Source organism: Seriola dumerili, unplaced genomic scaffold (genome assembly GCF_002260705.1).
Source record: "Seriola dumerili isolate Sdu_G_001 unplaced genomic scaffold, Sdu_1.0 BDQW01000073.1, whole genome shotgun sequence".
Lineage (NCBI taxonomy): Eukaryota > Metazoa > Chordata > Actinopteri > Carangiformes > Carangidae > Seriola > Seriola dumerili.
In genome coordinates this window covers 8,061,647-8,082,986 of record NW_019174328.1, presented here as the reverse complement: position 1 = coordinate 8,082,986, position 21,340 = coordinate 8,061,647, and the positions used below count along the sequence as shown (strand labels likewise).

At 41.9% G+C, this 21,340-nt stretch overlaps 1 protein-coding gene across 2 annotated transcripts in view; it reads left to right on the top strand.

Moving 5' to 3' along the window:
- Positions 1 to 21,340, top strand: part of LOC111220548 (neurexin-1a) — a 163,502-nt gene that overhangs the window by 38,369 nt on the left and 103,793 nt on the right. For both annotated transcript variants that reach the window (XM_022743641.1, XM_022743640.1), the window contains exons 10-11: positions 557 to 730; positions 4,342 to 4,461. In XM_022743641.1, coding sequence (XP_022599362.1) covers positions 557 to 730; positions 4,342 to 4,461 — 294 coding nt within the window. The remainder of the gene's footprint in view (positions 1 to 556; positions 731 to 4,341; positions 4,462 to 21,340) is intronic.

Sequence of the window (21,340 nt, the reverse complement as noted above, 5' to 3'; positions counted from 1 at the left end):
GGAAAAGTGTTTTTTAAGCAAGATTGACATTAATTAACCTCCTGCACTCCTTCATGTGTGTAGAAATGTCATCAAACAACTGTCATCATTAATTAACTAGAGGGGATCACACCAGCTGTGATGCCCATCACCATGAAGATGTTCCAAACCAATGAGTACTCAGTAGTTATTACTCATTATAGCATGTGCTGGACCAAACCCATCTTCGCACTCGATCTACATTTTGATCTCAACTGTGCACATATAAAGTTTTGTCACTGTATCTTGCACAGTAGTGACACTATTGCAGTGACAAAACCTGTCCGCAGACACACAGGCATATAAACACCTGCCAAAACCTGATCTCTGTGCTAGTTCACCATGATGACACATGCACACACAGACTTGCAAGGTGAAAACAATACCAGCCTGGAAAATGACAGTGCAAGCCCAATTACATTGCTGTCTAAAATGGTGTGCTTTTGACCTCACCTTAAAAAGCATGATATGGTAAGCCCTGCACCATGTTTTCTTTCCACTAGGGGTCAGTATTGTCATATTTCTCATGTCTTTACAGGTAACCTTTACATTGGTGGGGTGGCTAAGGAGATGTACAAGGATCTGCCCAAGCTGGTGCATGCCAAGGAGGGTTTCCAAGGTTGTCTGGCATCAGTGGATCTGAACGGGCGGCTCCCAGACTTGATGTCAGATGCTCTGGATTGTGTTGGACAGATAGAGAGAGGATGCGAAGGTGAGTAGTCTCCCGGACCACTGAGGAAACTTCAACTGAGAGGGGAAGGGGGGGGGGGTTGATTTTGATTGTATTGATAAAATCAGACAAGTTTCCCTTAAATCATCTTAATTACTCTGGTTTTCCCCGTCAGTATCACAAAACTAACCTAGGGTGTCATTACAACACAGCGGAGTTGCAGCTCAATCCTCCCATACTCATAGTTGTCTGACAAGGACATATATACACAGTGAAGCACACCCACACTGCCAACCTGTGGCTCATAATTTAACATCCATAAAGTGTGTTAGTATTCTGTTAGAATGCATCAAGCACCGACACTCCTCCACAGGCAATCATTTCTGTTTCACTTGGCCATAATCTGATTATTCTCTCTGCCATATTTGTACTGCCAGTGTTATTTCCCATTTTATCCCCATTCTGTTTTGCTCTATGCATGCTTGCTGGATCTGAGAGTTTGCCAGAAGCAATCCTTTTGAATTATGTATGAAGCCTTTGTTGCATGCATGAATATCATTTGCCCAGTCTAATGTGTGCACCACATCCAGAGACAATATTTGATTTATTTTTCATCGTCACTCACTTAGTTTAATTTCACAATTCATCCACTCTTTTTCTATTGAGTATGCAACTTCTGATCTTTTCATGTTCCGTCATTACAAATCTAATCAAATTCAGCACCCTGTGCGGGTCTGTCGAACTTGTTGTTTTTCGCTGTGTACCGCTCGGAATCAATGGTCGCTCTCAATGGAAAATGGCTCCTGCGATAACACATTTATTGGATTGTGCTGATGGAGTCAGGAGGTAGAATATAGTTGCTGATAGTGTTTGAATAAAGCAGAGATCATTTCAGAATATACATGAGAGAAAATATGCAGCTTTTTTTCTATGGCTTTCAATTTTACTGAACATCATGGGCAGTCGTAGCCACTTCACATATTAATGACGTAACAATTGCATGCTTTTACTTCATATTGCTGATGCCATTTTAGAGAGTAGTTGCTGTTACAGTTTGACTTAACCTGGCCATCCATGATACAGTGCGATTCTTCCCCTCTGGCTCTGTCTGAGGACAAACAAACACTTCACTCCTCACTCTGTCTCTCCTGCTTCAACAGCCTGTGTCTCTGTTACTCCATCTCTGACGTCTTGGTGCTTTACTAACGGCTGGTATACTTTGCCTTTTCCTTTCCTATTATTTTGCCGACAAAAGTTGCATTGATGAAAGCTGACTTGCAAGGTAGATAGCTTTGTCTGTTTTGATACGGAGTCTGATATCCCTTCCCTCTTTGCATCTGTAATGCCTCTGCCCCCCCCCCTCCCTCCTTCCACCTCTCCACAGCCTCTACCTTCACACTTTCCACATCTCCCTGAGCAAGATAACTGCCTAGTTTGCCACTCACCCACGAGCCATATGGAGTGGGCTTCAGTCCCATAGGAATACAAGTACCATTACCATCTTGTATCAAAGTCTATGGGGCTCACATTTTGATTTGCACCAACATACTGTATGTTGTTTATCTTGGACATTCTTTTCTGTGCTTATGGTTTTTTTTTGTTTTTCATTTTTCGTACATGTACTTCTGCATGACTTATGACAGTTGTTAAAACGTTTCTCCTGCATGAATTTCCTCTCAAAAACGAAGGTTTTCATTCAAACTTAAGTCATTTTTCTGTTTTACATGAAATGAATCATTGTTGTTCTAAGTCCCGTGTTTATCAACGCCATATTCCTGTTACAGTCTCTGGCTGTAATTAAAGCCAATTCAGATGCAGATAAACAGCCACATGACTACATCATAGTGACGGAATACGTAATTAACATAAATTTCAAATTAATTAAATCAATTATCCTCCGCTTCATGCCTTACACACATATATATGTCAGAAAACGTGAGAAAAATGGGAAAGCCTTAAAATAAATGTATGATTCTGTCTACGTCTAATATTAACCAGAAATATTTATATTTATAAGTATGCTGTCACACATCTGCTGTCTCATTGTTTACTTGATTCACAAGCCAAGTCAAGTTAAAATAGGATCCAATCTATTTATGACACATTTGCCCCATTGCAATGTGAACAATTTGGCAATGAGTAGTATGAATAATCATGACCAGTAGTAATCGTTAGTATACCATGTAGTTACATGCAATTTCAATTGATATATATTCAAATGTATTCCAGAACCATTTGTCATCATGAATTTGATTGTATTTTTTCGTCTTCTTTTTTTTTTTTTTCTTGCTTGGAAAATGTACACTGTGTACAGTGTTTTGCTTTTTGCATTTTTCAGCCTTGAGAGTGGGCTACAGCAAATGCTTAAACTATTAAGCAGTTACCATAGCTACTCTGAGACTGAGCAGCCCCCACTGTTGCTGCACTTTCAGGAAAAAGAAAAGAAAAAAGACATATATAAGGATGCAGTTTTAATGTATGTGTATATTCAACAACTCCTTTTGAAATAAAAAAATAAATAATAAAACAAACACACTCTCCACCATTGCTATGATAATGGCTAAACTATCAAAAAAAAGAAGTAGATGTTCTCCCTATCGGTACTTTTGTCCTGATATTGACAATAATCAATAATGACTGAAAAAAGTGGACAGAATTGTATTGTAAATAGTCCAAAAGCAATATGAATACAGACTTAAAATATCTCATAAACTTACAGGTAAAAAATACATATTATTATAACAACAACAGTCATCCACACTAATCCTTGTCATTCCACTAACATCAACTTACTCAGTCAACACAGACAATACAGTCTGTACAGGTGTGCATTCACCGCATCTTCGCTCGGACTGACAGCAACCACTGACTGACTGATACAAACATGAAGATTAAACACTGACTGTAAACCGGACGCACTGTTACGTTGCTATTTAAAAGCACACGGATATCTCAGGACTCTACAGCTTAAGAAGTGACTGAGGATCGTTGTCCCGTGAGCCCAGTCACGGCTGGTAATAACGTGCACTGTGGGTGATCACTGAAGGCTGATTGTAATCTGATCGCGCAAACCATCTCCGCAGGTGGTCGGAGGTGTGTGACAGTCTGGAGGAGAACTGGATTACGGAGTGTATTGTGTACTTTAGTAGACACATTTTACCTTGGTGGTGTAACAGTGATCGAGATACATCAGATCGAGACACAGTTTAGAAATACACTGCTGTACTGTATAAAAGCCACATCTAAACGGAGGCTGTAACCTAATACTTATTGTTCCATGTAATATTCTGTATTCTGTTATTCTTAAATATAAAACACTAACTAAAATATTTAAATCACTAATGTAAATTTATTGAAATATTTTTTTTTTAGGGTTTTTTTTAAATGTATGTTCTATGTTCCTAGGGAGTAAAGCCACATGGAGATTTGTAATTTCTAGCATTGTTTACAGAAAGAATATAAAACATGACTACACAGTTGGTGTGTTTGCATAGAATATGTATGTTCGTCCTGTGTATGCTTCCATTAGCAGAAGCCTATTGTCTGTATGTTCTACGTGACATTTAATTTCACTGCAGAGTGACACTGCAGACTTATCTGCCCGTTGTTGTAGTCAGCCTCCTCACCGACCCACTGTTTGTCTCCACATGCAGGCCCCAGCACTACATGCCAAGAGGACTCGTGTGCCAACCAGGGTGTGTGCCTTCAGCAGTGGGAGGGCTTCAGCTGTGACTGCAGCATGACGACATTTGGAGGACCACTGTGTAATGACGGTAAGGACTCTAACCTCTTAATCCTCCGCGTCTGAATAGTTTTTTTTTTTTTTTTTTTTTACGAGAAAAATAGACGGTAAACATGAATCTTTGGTGATTTTGTGCAGACACTCGCACACAGTAAATGATGGGTCTCGTTTGACAAACCTTACACACACCTTGGCAGCAGCATTACATGCATAATTCTTTCCAGGTGTCCAATGTTTAAAGGTGGGTGTTATCAGCAGCAGCAGGAACCTTTTTATCCTATGCTTTCACATAGAATTCATATTCCAGCTCCTTTTCCTGTCAGTGTGCTACATTTGTGTTCTTATTATTATGACACAGGTTGCTTTGTAAACTCTCACATCAAACTAAGTAAAGGCCCAAACTCTGCTGCTGTCTGCTGTTACCGCTGACTGATATGTTGGCAGCTTGGTCCATGAATGGATCTTGACACTCAGTAGCTCTGCTTTGAATACAAGTCTGTGTTGCCTTCACTGAGGGAGTTGAGAGCTGTTGATATTCTGAACAGCGGAAGCTTTCCACATTTGTGACATCTGGCTGACGGTTCAGTGAAGGCTCATTAAAGTTTGAGAGCTGCGCCACTAGAGGGAGCAACAAACATTGTGTTCAGCTAAATAAAACATCAACAACAAGTCAAACAAAAAAAAAAAGAAAAGAAAAAAAAGACGTTTACCAAAAGATGCTCTTAAATTCTACCAGGATGTATGCTGTTGACTCAACAGTGACACACACACACACACACACACGCACACGCACACACCCACACACACATACACACAATGAAAATCCAAACTTGCTTCGGTGATGATGCAGTTTAAAAGTTGTGTGTTATTAATCTCTCTTAAAGACAGTTAAATGGGCGTCTTGTTTTTAGGGACTATTTACTGACTCGTGTTTAGATTTTGAGAGAACTAGGGTAATGTCTGCTCCACTTTTAGAAAATGGGCTATTTTCTTATGCCAAACATGCAGAGGGGATTTTGTATGGTCATTATTTTCTTCTGCAGCAGTTCACACAGTAAGGGGTGAATGGGCAAAGTGCTGAACTGCATTAAGGAGAAGGGAACAGAGTGGGCACTCTGGAGATGACACAAAAGCAGAGGAGAGAGCACCATAAATGTTAATGCATTCTGTGTCACTTCTACCATCCTGATAAGACCCTGTCTTTTGTTATCAAGAGAAAGTGTTAATAGTTTCCCGTGCAGCCTCGTAGCCTGAGCATATCTGCAGCCTATGATAACACTAAAAGGATTCTTCTGTCCATGAGATGTGAGCTTGAGTGTAGCTCATCGTGATCCCAGCCCTCCTCTGCTCCTTTTACTCTCCCTTCCATTCCTCAAACCGTGTTTGGATCATCTGAGGAGCAGGGGCTCGTGCTGGAGGTGCTGAGGGATATTTTTGATGGCGAACTCGTCGTGAACCTTCCTTTTGCGTTAACGTGAGGGGGAAAAAAATGCAGTTTGGAACTGCTTTTATTTTCCCCCCTTCCCGTCATGCATATTAATCCTAAGCATGCAGGCCCACAGAGCTCATTTCAGCAGTGGAAGCAGAGCAGGCAGCTCACAGCACATGTGTGCATATATTATATCTGAGAAAAAGTGCTCTACCTGCTGAGTGCGGTTACTGTAGCTGGTTTCATTGTTCCTGCTGACCTGACACAACAATAAGGAACACAATAGGACGGATCAATGTGCTGGCCCAAGGGATGCAATATGTAACCACAAAAAAAAAAACAAAAAAAAAACATACTTTCCAAGAAATCTTGTTCACTATACACATGAACTGAACTAGTCCTCAGAAAAGTGATGCCGCCTCACTCTGCCAAAGGAAATCTATGAGTAGGAAAAATGAAGCTGGAGATGGTTGGGTTTTATCTGTGTTGATGGATTGTCATGGGGATAGAGGGAACGAGAGGAGCATCTCTGAGGAAAATATCACTTTTTACCAGATATATTTGCATAAGCTGAAATGCAGGCAATTTACAACAGAGCAATGGGTCTCCAGGAAAGAAACTTTCATGGGAAGCTTGCTGCATTTTCAGATATTTCTCTAGTGGATAGTCTTGGCATCCTGTCTTCAGACAAGGAGAAAAACTCAATTTCACAGCTCCTGGCCCCAAAACATTTACAGCTGGGATGAATTGTACAGCTGTCAGTCACAAATCACAAGGGAACTAATATTATGTCTGATAAAACAATGACTTCTCATCATTCAAGTCAAAATGCTGACTTTTTATCTGCCAGTTTTAATTGGTTTATAATGGCAAGATTCAACTCTCGTGCGCTGAGTCTCAACTAAAGACAAAAAAGAAAAAAAAAACTAGGTGACAGTGACTTGCAATTAAATTAATTTAACTTGTTAGCACACTTTCAATTATTACATGAAGAAACGCTTATCTGTGAATTAAAACCATCAAATCAAAGGCAGATAGCAGCTCTGGGGCCTCTCCTTTGAATAGTATATCTCGTAAGATGTTAGAATCGAGATAATGAATGAAGAATACGTATATTTTAAAATAATTTAAAACTAATAAGTAATGACAGAAAGTGAATATGTTATCTGACATTTCACATTCACATTTCTTTCCTCCTTTTTACATCATGTGAAGCAATGACGTAAAGATGTCCTCTAAATCGCTGCAATGCAAACACACACTGGTTTGTTCTGTGGGGGATGCAGACTAACATCCTCAGCAGTCTACAATGGGCGTGGCATGTGTTCACATAAACTCTGTACTGGGTTTCAGAGCAGTGCTTTGAGTCTGGAATGATAAAAGTATTTCAACTTTTCAGACCAGCGCTGCCCCTTTCACTTCAGAATGATTGGTGAGATGATGGCAAAGATATATATATATATATATAAAAGAATAAAACAATCTTCACATCTTCTCTTCATCATCTCTAAAACACTTCATCCCACTGATGCAACTGTGATTTTTTTTTTTTTGAATGGACTGTAGACACGGTGTCTCCAAGTTGTATTTATAGAACCAATTATCTCCACTGGAGAGAGGAAAAAAATATATATACAAGCCATGCTGGCCAAGATGAATCAAATTTCTCTCAGATCATCATGCATGTGAAATGAATTAAGACGGTTGTGAATGGTGTTAAGCATGCATTTGCTCTCATCACTACACGCTGTTTTTGATGCCAGTAGGAATAATATGGCATGTAAAACGCATTTTTGTTGGTGACCCAGACAGGAGACACAGACAGTGTGTGTGTGTGTGTGTGTGTGTGTGTGTGTGTCTGTCTGTGTGTGCCTACGTGTGGTGAAGTCATCAGTGCTATTCTGCAAGTGCGAAGCGATTCTGATGATCAGCCAAAACACTACCAGTAAGCTTAGTGTGTGAGGTGATATTGCCATATTGCATTTTGCCTGCTCTGTAACGTCCACTGGGGTTTGAAAAAGTGCTCTAGTTTTCATTCAGAAGCTGGCCTGGTGTGTGTGGGTGTGTGTTTGTGTTTGTGGGACTTAAACTCCAGTCTAGACTTCCTGAGGGAGTTTGCCTGCAGTGGTCAAGCATCTGAGAGTAATGTACAGAGACAAACAGAATGGTGTTTGCTGTTGAGCTAAAGTGGGTCGTGGAAAGGCTTCAGCGAGGGGTAAGCCTGGCCTTCACGCAATTTTTGTCTTGCCTGGTTGCTCATCCACCCAGTCTTATAGCCAGAGCTATTAGTGCCATGTCAATATTATATCAACAATGGAGTTTGTGTGGGTCTAGCATCCATTGTCTCTGCCCAAGGGGCAAAGTCCAGCCCCTCTCACTTGATTTCTAATGTGTCTGAGTCAATGCTCATTCTTGTGTCTTTGTACCTTGAGAATAGTCTGTCAGGGCCCCGGGCTTGATATGTACTATGTGATCTGTAATAGACGTAGGTCTGATCTTTCTTAAGCACATACAGACGAAAGTAAAAGGATCCTGTTTTGCATCAGTCCACAAAAGCATCAATTCAAATAAATATTTTAAAAAGACTCAAAAGCAAAAAATCTAAGAAAGTTCAGAAAATGAAAACAATCACTCCACAGAGGAGTGGATTTCACTGACAGTTAGCTATAAATAGCAACGCAACCAATTTTGCCAGTGTTCCTCATATTTAGGCTTTATTTTTATACTCGGATAAGTCCAGAATATAAAGGAATTACATGATCAATTCTTTGATCTTTGAGTAGGCCTGTATTGTAAATCTTCAGGCACATTCCTGGAATTTTCTTTTCTTATAAAATAGGGCACTTTCAGTACAGTCGTGACAGTCCTTTTTAACAGACACATAAACATGCACACAAGCACACACACACACACACACACACACACACACACACACACACACACAGAGGCAAGCAGGAAGTACTCCAGACAGTTTTGTCCCATTGCTCTGTGGTGGCATGCAAGGATTAGACCACTTAGTTTGGTTTCGATCAATACAAGGGGACACCCAGTCCAGTAGTGAGGCCAAGGGGATACGAGGCACTGGAGTAAACAGCCTGCTGTCACATGGAAGTAATGTTCTCTTTGCCTCGGATGTCGCCCTCCTTTAATGCAGCTCAGCGAAACAAATCCATGGGTCTGAAAATATTTGGGCTTCAGTGTGTATTGAACGCTTGGCCTAGCTTTGAGCAGCCATTGTGCCCCGAGATATGAGAGAAGCAGTCTTAAAGTGCTTCTGCGTGTGCACTCCAGTAGCCATTCTCGTAAAATGTGCACACACGTTTACAACAATCACAGCGTGTCCAGTGTAGAGTTTAACTGATCTGTTTGTAAGGCATTTCACACGTATAACCAAGTGACCATTCGGTGCTAGCAAAAGGAGAACATTTTCCTTTTTTTTTTTTTTTTTTAATTATACATGTATTTACTCACAAAAAAAGAGAACTAAATGATTAAGTGTTTAACATTTCCCTTTATGTGTCCACATGCAACTTCTAACCAGTACATTATAAGAGTAATTGTGGATACTGTATGCTCATATTAATGGTCTTAATGAATAAGTGTGGTGATCAGTCAACAAATCCCATGAAAAGGTCAAACCCAACAGTGACTTGATGCTAATAACACGTGTTTGTGCATGTATGTGCATCCGAAGCTTGATATAACTTTTTCTTCTTTGCCACAACTTCCATTGTTTTAAGTCAATCATACATACACAATACTGACTGGATCGCCAAATCTGTTTTAATCCACCGCTGGAAATAGTCCCCGACAAATGTACTATTTACAGTTTGAATAATGCTTGCTAAAAACTACAGTGCCCAGCTGTTTTAGGAAATTACCAAGCCTTTTTTTTTTTTTTTAAAGGAAGCTTTTTCTTATATTTCAACAGTAAAATATTTTAACCTTGTATGTAGCACAAGGTCCTCTACTACTAAAGGCAGAAACCTGTTTGAAATCTGCCATTTATTTGAAGTTATGCTATGTCTAGAGCCACTTTCACGCCTTTCATGCTGTATGTGTGAGTGCCTGAAGCTCTATAGAACGGTGTGGATTTGCACTTATTTCTCCACATACCCCACAGCTGCTGTTTGCTGCTCCAGATGGATACTGAGTTGGTCTGTTCCTGAAGATTTGAATCACTGCTGAGCGACTTTAGGAGGTTTTACCATTTCATCCTCTTTTTTTTTCTTTTGTTCTTTGTTTTATTTTCACTCATTCCTCCTCTGTCTCCGACTCCCGGTCACTATCTGGCCTAGTTATTTCCAATAATTTCCTCATGCCGATTGAGTATCTGAATTTAAATGGGTTTCTGTGCCAGTGGCCGTATGTGGGTAAAGGCTGTTGGCATGGAAACCAGGTCTCCTTTCCTCCCACCGTGGATGCTGTAACATGTCTGTAACTTTGCCCAAGCAGTGAGATCTCTGCAGGAAGTGGTGTAGAATCACTAACATCTTTTAGCTGGCCAGGTTGAATACTGAACGCACATGAATGTGACTTACACATGCATGAGTCATGATAGAAAAACATAGAATACAGCTGTGAAGACACATGACATCATGTGATCTAGCTTCATGCTGGGACAGTGGCATTAGTATGGAGGAGCAGCAGTGTCTGACATATGTCGGACTGCTTCATAGGACCGTGCTGCTGCTCGTGACGTGGGACTGGTGTACACTTCTCCTGCTTTTGTGTGTTACTAGAGTTTCTGAACATTATTTTTGTGTCAATGAACAGCATGTGGTCAGATCAGAGTTGAGCGCAAGCATTATGCACATCGAGTTGTCTTCATCTTAATCTCAGTTGTAATCAGTGTTTCATCTAGAACTCATTGCGGTGCAGTGGTGAGAACCTAATCTTTGAGGTGTTTTTTATTAATTGGTAGCCCGGAGGGGCATGTTGACAGGGAATAAGAAGCTGTTGTTTCTCCACAACACAATACTAATTAAAGTGTTGACTCGAAGACAGAACATCTGCTAAACTACCCTGCTGGGTGTTACACTGACACTGTGAATATTCCCCTCTCTCGTAAACTCGGGCTATTGAACATGACACCCGGGAGAACTGTGGCAAGAATCTAAAGCATCCCTTAAAGAAGAAGATTGCTTGCTTGTACCGAACTATTTAAAAACTTTAGATTGCTTCTGCTGACAGTCTGTGAATGACTTCACAGTCAGAAGTCATTTCATTGAGGAGAAAATTTGATTTTTAGTTCAGTAAATTGCAAATTCAGATGCTGATGGACATTGTAATCAAACTCACACTGAGGGGGAAAAAAAATAAAAAATTCCCCAGTGATGGGAGCACAAGGAGCAGTGGGATGTTGAATTTATGTTTCCCACCTTTTGACAGGAGGTATGTCACAGTTAGCACAACAGGAACAACATGCGCAGAGGCAGACAGATGAGAGCAACACAGCATATGTCAGGAATGAAGAAACTTTAACTAAATTACTACGAATGCAAGGGCCTCTTACCTGGTGAGCATCTGGAGTTTACGAGGCAGATCCACTTTCTCCAGGTTATGTGAGATGACATCAGTGTGTTGGTTCAACAGGGGGTCTCGTTGCAGTAGGGTAATTTTTTTTTTTTTTTTTTTTTTTGCCTTTTGAGCAGCGCAGACTAACTTCATCCAGCAGCACACAGCGCTGGCCAATTAAATACATGCAAGTACACACACCAGGGAGAATACCTTATTAGAGAATACCTCATGAAAAAACTGTAGGTTGACTGCCTGTAGGAAACAGGAAACAAACAGAAGTCTCTGGTGTTAAAGTCTGATGTTTTTGTTTGCCCATCCATCCTCCTCGACTTCCTGCCTACATGGACTTAGGTTTGTCGTCCTGTAACAACATCGCCGGTCTTCCTCCTTTGTTCTTGTTATAATTATGCCCAATAGAAGAATTTGTTACTTGAGTGTAAACATTTAGGGCACTTTCTGAAAAGATTCATGCTATTGTTCTTCTCGGGAGGGCGGGCCGACCATTCTGCTAGTTTGCGCCGAACCTTACCAGCACTGATATGAAAAAGAAAATTGATAGACTTTCCACAGTTGTTCAATTTGGCCTCAAAGAAGCCCAAGGACAAACACCATAGCATGCTGTCTTGGTTTTTGATAAGCTTTCAATGTGGACTTGTTAGCTTGTATTTCCTTTTCTTAACTTACACCCTGTGGCAAAACATCGCGTTTTATACCAAGATAATCCATTGCATTGTTTTTGAGCTTCTGCTGTTGGTGTGAAAGCCCCTAAGTTCCAAATTAAGTACAAACCTGAAGATGGAATCAGACATGCTTGATAGATAAACATTTATCTTCCCTAAATGCTTTTTTGTTGTTGTTGTTGTTACTAAATAACACCTTTGGTACAGTACATTACAGGACATATACCGTGCCTGCAGTATAGCCACAAGAGCCTCGACATATTTGTGAGATGTTGTCACAAAGCAAATGAACGGGCCTTAGTTTCAAGAGGGGCTTGGCAGCCAGTCTCCTCAGCAAACAAACAACTGTTTAGTATGTCTGAGCATAGCTGTTTGCTCCAAGTAATATTAACAATATGCACAAAGGGCTTAGACAATGCAAACTCCTCTGTCTTTCGCCATCACGGCGAGGTCAATGGAACTTATCCATCTGAATTGTCCTTGAACTCAACCAACTTCTAAAGTTTTATGCATAAAGGACAGACTTTATGTGTGGTACAACTCAAATCCTCTCTTATCGCTAGGCAGCAAGGAAAGGAGGACGGGGAGGGGCACTCATAGATCATTCACTGCCTTAGCCAAAGTCAGTCCCAGCAACAGAGCTGTCTTCACTGAGTGATTTAGAGAGGAACCCTGCTTAATAAGCTTGAAAGATATTTTGGACTGGATATTTTGTTGGGAGCTGCCACCCCACTTAGCACCCTCAACAATGAATGAAACCATTCATTACAAGAGATCCTTGCGTGCGTCAGACTCACTGTGACTGGGATCCATGTGAAAGTAAGAGTCTTAAATGTCTGTTGTGGTGAACTGGATGTGGTTGATTCTGTACGAACAGTGTTTCGAATGTAATGGCGCATGTGGAAGGCAGATTTTAGTCGACATGAAATAGAGTTGGCACGAGGCCCGTTCTAGATCTCCCATTTTTTTTTTTTTTTTTGTGGGCACAAGGAAATAAATGCAGTCAAGCCTGCAATGCTGGCAGACAACCAGAGTCACGCTGCCCCACTCATTGTGTATGTGACACACTTTTTTTTTTTTTTACAAATATACATTGCGTGCAGTGCTTTAGGCCATTGGCCTTTCATACACTAAGCCTTCACTTAGATGTGAATGGGTCTGCCTACCATGGGCAGGGTCAGGACTGGTGGCTCCCTGCTGGACTTTGTTGCACGCGTTTCGCGTTTTCGCTCTGCGAAAATGCAAGCGTATCTTGTGTAGACTGAAGAGACGTATCCACGCTTAACTTTTGGTGTCATGACATGACAAGCTCGTCAAGGTACAGTCAAATGCATTTTCAGTGTGCTTTGCGAAGGACTTCAGTTTTGATTCAGTTGCCCGCTCTACGCTTTGAAGTAGCTCGATTTTAAATTTGCATGTAATTTGGATAACTATAGCCAAAACTGGATTTATAAACAACTATCATACCCAAACTTTGCATTCAACAACAACACACAACACAGTGCCAGCTCCCCATACATCCTGCTACACCTGCCTGGCAGCTAAGAGCATTGCCACTGGTATCCAAGACGCTGCTGACTGTTTGAAGTGCATGATTCCATGACATCTTGAAGGACAGTGGCGACACATCAGGCAGCTTTGAGTCAAAGGGCACGCCAAAGATTACTCTCAACCTGTAATACAAAGGTTTCATGTTTCATATAGCCCCTGTTTGGTGTGACACAGGTAGCGTAGAAGAAACCCTGGCTGGAAGTAGGGAAGACTGTTCCATGCGTCACCTCTTCCCAGCTCCTAAAGTTAGATTTGGCAGGATGTTCTCCGCTTTTGTGAACTGTTCAAGCCACTGTTCCAAACAGTAATCGGACTTTCAAACAACTTTTTCCTCGTATTGTGTTCTCTACAGTCCATCCATAGCTTGCCCTCCACGCTTCCCTATCGTGCAGCGGACGCATTGCTCATCTGCTCCTTGTTACCTCCCCCCTACCCCAGCTTTGTTTCTTCCACGGGAACACAACAGTTTGCCCCACACGGCTTTACCTTCTGTTTGATCACAGCCTCACAATACCTCTTCTCAATCTCCAGCGGCGCCAGTGGCTTAGCAGAGCAGCTTTGAGTGTGAAGCGTGTGTGAACTGCAATTTCTGCGTCGTGCGCCGTAAAGGTGAGAGCCACTAGAGACCGTACCTTCGTCGGTGAAGGTTCATCTCATTCATGTTACCTTAATGGTTCCATGCCAGTTGAATGACTCAAGACGGAGATAGGACTGAAAAAATACACAGCGGCAGAAACTTGAAATGTACAGCGTGACATCACGTGTGATGTTGTTGTAGTTCAATAAAGTGCACTTTGAAAGAGGAACACTGGAAAAGAACAGCTTGTAGTGGCAGTGATCACTAATTAAACTTTGAATACGAAGGAGATTCTTTCATTATGCGACTGTATGCAGAGGGATCCTCACTTGACTACTGGTAGTGGCTCCAGGATGCCTTTTGTATTTTAAAGAGCTACATTTCTGGCGATGTTTTCAAAAACTAGAAGGAAAACGAGTGCACTGTAGAATGCCTCTCCAAAGAGAGTAGATCAGTAGTTTTACTTATGCTTTATTGTGTAGTTTTATTCCAAAAGGAACGAGCATCATTCAAAAAGGAGGCAAGGGGCTTTTGTGAGGAGTGGTAGTGGTTTGTTTATAAACAGTTTTGTATTCAGAAAAACACTTTTTTTTTCTTTTTTTTTTCCCTCCACTAAATCTCTTTTTGTCGTCCCGGCTAGCTGGAGCGAGGCAGAGTGGTTCGTTAACAGAGAAAGCTGTGGACTCCTGAAGGGAGACGCAGTCCGTCCTTGACCTGCTCAGAGTGAAGCGTTCTGAGGGAACTGATCTACTTGGGACGGATTTCAGGGGAGACAGACAGACAGCGACAGACACAGTGCCCCGGTGGCCCACTGCATCTTGGGAACTGTCAGAGGAGATAGAGAGAAAGCCTCTGGAAAGCTGCCGACCTGTGACCCCTATCTCTCTCACTGACAGTTAGGATTTGGTTTATGCATTCGCACACACATCATCGTCGCACATACACACACCCGCTCGCTGACACGCGTAAAGTACGTACATATGCGCGCGTGCACACGCACGCACGCACTCAACCTTTATTTGCACTTACGTACAAGGATTTTTGAATGTTATTTCCTCTGCGCTTGATCTTAATGTGTATTTAAATGGATTTATGGAAATGAATAACAGTGTTGTGGCATCGTTTATGCATTAGGGGAGGGAAAAAAAATGCTAGTTTGTCACTTCAGCCAGACTCCAAAGCATCCCACGCCAGCAATATCCAGTGAGTGAAAGGAGCAAAAGCAGCCTATTGGCTATACAAACAGTTCAGTGTACAATGACAAAAAATAAAAATCCATCTGTTTATTTTCCATATATGTAGTTTGGGCCTGTTCCAGCCCTGGCAATGGAAAGGATGGTCTTAGTATCTGTTCTGTATAGTATACTGCTTGACTGTAACCATGTCACTGTGCTTTTATGAAGATAAATTGCACTCCTGGGATATTCCTGCATTATGTTGAACATGTTACACGTACATATACATAAACAAACCAAGATAGTGCCACTACCTGAAAACAAAGCTGCTACAGTATGTAAATACAAAAAAAAAAAACATGTAAGCAAATAACTTTCCGTATTAATGGTATCAAAACAGATTTTAAATGAGCTTTTTAACTTCATTTAGTAGCGCCATTAAATTAATTATAAGTCATTTGAGACCAAATTAAAGTAAGGATGAATGAGAATTGATGTAGAGTTTGTGTTTCTTTGTTTTTCTCTAAGTGAAAATGAAGTCATCCCATTACACCACCATGCACTGCCATTTACTGATTTGATTTTTATAACACTAAATGTGCATTATTTCCTATTAGTGGGCTGTTTTATCAGCTTGAGTGGTGTTATTTATGTAGTCTTCACAGCTTGCATAATGAGCAGTGTGTGCAGCACAAATCTCTATACGGTGCATAAGGTTTGCTGCATTTCACATAAACCGTGACATTTGATGTTGGTGTGGCTGAATTTCTGAATTTTTTATTTTTTTTCTAAGCGTACACGCATGTACGCTCTATTTCTTTAATAGAATAATCATTGAGTGTGTGGCAGGGGCACATGCATGACAGATAGATATTCATAGAAAGAGCTAATCACTTAATGATGAGGGTAGTCATGGCTGCGATGATGACTTGAACCTTAAACTGCAGGGCTCTGCAGCACGAGAGCCATGCCGGTGTGCGGATGAATTAGAAAACGGCAAGTCGAGTCAATTCTTATTTACGTAGCACCAAATCACAAGAGAAGTTATCTCAGGGCATTTTTCGTATAGAGCAGGACCAGACCGTACTCTTCACAATATTAGTTAGAATATAAGTCGATGCCTCTTTGACCTGCGGAGGTCAGAGTTTACTTAACTTACTCTAACTGACACAGCAGAGTAATTATCTGACAGACAGGCACCCTGATGTAACATCCTCTGCTAACACAAACAGTATTGACACTCTGGCCTCCCTCTGTGCTGAAATACTGTACAGCTTGTGTGTTTGTATTGAGCGTTGACTCCCTGTATCTGTCTGTTCTTATCATGTCACATCTCGGGATGACTAAGACAGCACTGTGTTTCTATTTCTGTACACTTGCACACATTAGCATCAGTGCATTGTGTGCTCCTCTGTCTCCCTCTCGCTCCCCGTCGTCGTTTGCCAAGCATGTTTGGATGAGTAATGACACGTTTGATATTCGCAGAATACTCTGGGTTGCATAAAGAGCTCAGGTTTGATATTGTATGTCAGTGCATGACGGGCAATATTAGCGTTGAATATCCGTGGTTTTGTGACGGTAGGATGACACTGTATGCATCAAGCTGGGACTATACAGTGGCCGACCTATGTTAATGCTGCTTTATGTAATGGGAGGGACTGACTCTAACAACTTAAACATACCACAGTTAATCAGACATGGCGACATGTCGTGAAGATCAGGTGACTCTGTTGAACATAAACACCTGGTAACAGGCATCTTATCCTCTGCATACCCTCGAGATAAAAGCCTCCAAACACTCATTCGCAGGGACGCATATGTTGCTGAGCCTGACACAGATGTGTCAACTCCTGCACACAACAGGTATACCCGGTTCATGCACGACTTGGCCTGAATGCTTAGCTTGCTCCGAGCTAACGATAGCATCTGATGCACCCTGCTTAGAAAGCAATGTGTAAAACTACTGTAATCATCTCAGTCGCGGACCGACCTTTCTGCACGCCACTGATTGTGTTAATTAAAATAAGTTGTTAGATATGTTTTCTAGTAAGCATCATACCGGCTCTCGAGGAGGAGAAACATAGCTGTACAAGCGGTTTCAAGTGTCCGTCCTTCTGTAAAGGGTCTCTCCATGGGTGATTAAGTGTCGCCTGATGGCCCTTTAACTGATTTAAAGGCCTTGCCCCAGTCGGGTCAGGTGCTCTTGGACCACCCATCTGCTGCTCTCCCTCCGCTTTTCCTCCAGCCCCTCCAAAAAAAAAAATCATCTCATCAGCTCAGGGCACTGTGGTTGCAGTCTTAAGTGAGTAACAGAGACTACTCTTGTTCTTTTATACTCTTTTGCTCTCCAAGGGGCTATTACACCCAAGACCAATTTCTCCTCCTCTCACTGATCACTTAGTTCGAAGGAGAAAAGTCAGCCACACTTTCCAACAGATTTCTGCCTTTTTTTTTTCCCCCCCTCCTCTCTTTTGCTTTTTAGACAACTCTTCCTGGCTTTACTTCATGGTTTTTATTTACGTTATGGTTTTTACCTTAAAAAGAATCACAGGAAAAACAGAGAAATGTAGATCCAAATGGGGAAATGTCCTCAAAGCATCACATGCATCAGAGAGTTGGCGCAATCCTTTGGGTCTTAAATGGAAACAAAGACTAGCTTTTTTTCTTTAGCTCTCTGTCAAGAAGACATCTCACCAACAGGAACAAGAGGAATAAAAAAAAAAAAAAAAAAAAAAACGATTTCATGGCGAAACGCTCTACAATCATCTGGTTAAAGCGGGATGAGATCTGTAACTGTGCTGAAATCAGCTGAAATCAGTTTAGGTCGTGGTCTCAGGTGTTTCCTTTTTGTGTGCAGGCAGAAGGAATTTAGTTGTGAATGTTTTCCCCCAAGGCTGTATGCATGGTCTCTGCTTCTCTGGCTTCTCACACATGAGTTAGCCAATTTGTCAGGGGAAAACGCTTTGAGCAAAGGGCAACCTGCTGAATTCTTAGTGTCATCCTAGTGGACGAGCTTTTTAGAGATTGATCAGAATGGCAACAATTTATGGGCGACAGCTGAATGTGAATGTGTGGGGCGATGAGATGCGATGCGGGCATGAGTCCTCTTTAGCTGCTATAGCTGTTATTTAACCTCGCTGAATACCGAGGAACTGTTTTACTGTGGGACACAAGCTGCTCTCCTTGAGATAAAACCCACAGATCTCCTGTGCACTTTACAGTTTCGCCACTTGGGGGCACAAATGAACAAGCAACTATTGATAAACCTGATAAAGGTGTAACCTCACTGCTGATGCCATTAACTTCAGCTGCTGCATACTAACACAGCTTTTCCACCGAAAACACTGCCATCTTCAAAAAAAAAAAAAAAAAAAAAAAAAAAAAAAAGAAGGGTGCACACATGACACTTTTATTTACCCTGATGTCAAGGTTTGCAATGTAAGATCCCATTTTGTTTTCTCTGTAGAAGTTTGCCGTTGAGGACATGGTAAGTTGCTGTTGTCCTTGGCAAGCAGCCCTGATAGATTGCCTTATTAGGTGTAATTATGCAGATTGCACTGCTGATAATTATAAAAGTGTAAATACATTCAGCAGGAACATTCCTCTTCACCATTGCAAATGAGAAGGGAGCAGTGGTTCCATGCTGCTGACTTTTTAGCACCAGGTGGCTGGACCAAGTTATTGAGATTCTACAAGGTGAGAACAACACAGTCGCCTAATGTGTGCAGCACCTGTGTTGTACTTTAATCGCTTTTTTACTGCTGTATGGGAACACCAAACCGGATACAAGAGAAAAATATCAAGTCTCCTCATCTGTCTTCAAGCCAGATGGTAGAGTACATTCGTCTTACCAGTTGTGCTCATCATATAACGATAAAGTATCTGAGCCCTCACCTCTAATGCGTCTGCACTCAGTAAATGGATCAAGTGAAATATTCATCATTAATGTTCATTTCTGTTCTTGCTTTCCTCGGGGTCTCTTCATGCGAAAAAGAAAAAAAAGGAAAATGGAGAAGGACATATTATCCTCTGTGTCACGCCGTCTAAGTTGCGCTTTCTTTGGGCATGAAATACTGTGTATTCCCTGTAAACTGTGAAGATCGGCTCAGCACTGCTTACAGTTTTTTTTTTTTTTCTTTTCTTTTTTTTTTTTTTCATCCTCCAGCTTAGAACACTGCGTTTCGAAGGGGAGGATGTTGAATGGCCAGTGCAAACAGAAGCAGGCACGCTGCAGCTGAGCCTTGTGCTCCCCAGTCCTGAACTCTGAACACTGAGCACACTTCCCAGCTGAACCGGATTGTGTTTATCAGCAGGGCTTTTATTTCCACATGTTCTCTACATTCCCGTAAACCGCGCTGCACACCGAGTGTGCAATCAGCATTCCCTCTCTTGTGAGAAATGGTCTTTTATTAGCAGGCGAGGCAGACTTGCCCAGATTCAGCACCCTCCCCTGTGGACAACGCTCAACTGCCAGCTCTGGCACTGTGCATGCTTTGTTTATGTGTGTGTGTGTGTGTGTGTGAGTGTGCGTGCATGTGTGTGTGTTCATATGTGCATGAGAGAGAAAGAGAGAGAGAGAGAGAGAGAGAGGGAGAATTGCCTACAGTATGTGAGCTGCAGCATCATCACTCTTCTAAAATCTTGCTAACGACAGACTGCAGAGTCCGGTAGGTTGAGAACCTATAGATACACTTTTCCTGGGCGATGGAGAGGCAAGGATTGGGTTGGACTGCTTGGCTCCAGTTTTTTATATCCACAGGACTATTATCACACTTCCCCAAATTTAGAAGGCAGAAGAAGAGAGAGAGAGAGAGAGAGACAGGGAGAGGAAGAATAAAGGAATCTGGAGAGATGAGATGATTAAAAGTAGAAACAGGAATGAATATAGCCTGTCCTGCATTCTCATTTTGCTTTCTTTCTTTCTTTTTACGGCTCATGAATGTCCACACAGGAGAGTGGAAGCGAAAGAGGCTGAACAGGGAGAGTAGGGAGAGATTGTGAAAGGAATCAGGGCTGGGGGACATAGCTTCAATTCCTGCTATTCTGCCTAAATAGGATCTTCCTCTGCAATGCACTCAGGCACCAGTGATTCGCTCTGTGAATGCTGCCCATTTGCATAGCCACTCTCCCTCCTGCTTCCTGGCTGGCTGTTGAGGCTCCCCCCTCCCTCTGTCCTCCTCCTCCTTCTCCTCCTCCTCTCTCTCTCTCTCTATCTCTCTCCCTCTCTCTCTCTCTCTCTCTCTCTCTCTCTCCCTCTCCGTCTCTCTCTCCTCTTCCTCTTGCGCACATCTTCTGGAACGGTGCTGCCGATGCTGCCTGTGTGTGAGTGTGTGTTCCTGCCCAGGGCTCTGCTCTCTCAGGTACTGTCGTTGCTATCTCTTGGTCTCATTGAGAGCAGAGATCTCTAGATGGGGAACGGGTGCGCTACTTGGCACAACTTACAGGTGCAATTACGCCGTCTCCCGCGCGCTGCTGCAGCTGTCCGACACAATGCAAATGAGACTCGGATTTAACTATGGTCCCATTCCTCTGGACATCCTTTGAGACCGCTGGAGGAGGAAAAGGAGGGAAACTCAGAATGTCTGTCTCGGTTTTCTGAAGAAATTCACTTCGCACAGGTGCTATCAGTCTCCTCTGAAGTTGGCTTTCTTCTTCTCCTGGCAATTGTATTTTTTTTATTTTTTTATTTTTATTTTTTTGGAATATTAACAGTTTTTGGTGGGAAGATGTTTCTAATTTTGTGAGGGCTTAACAGAAGGAGAAAGAGAGAAACACAGAGAACAAGGGAACTAGGGGAATTGGAGCAAGCTGGGATTTCTCCATTGCTGTTTGAGGTTGCCCTAATTTCTTGAGTGAATGTTTTTGATTGGTTTTGTATGATGATTTATGATACCTCTTTACCTCCCTGGGTGCTGCTACGGATTTCCTAACTCAGTGGAGAACAGCAAGAGGCTTTTTTCTCCCCCCCCCCTCTACCC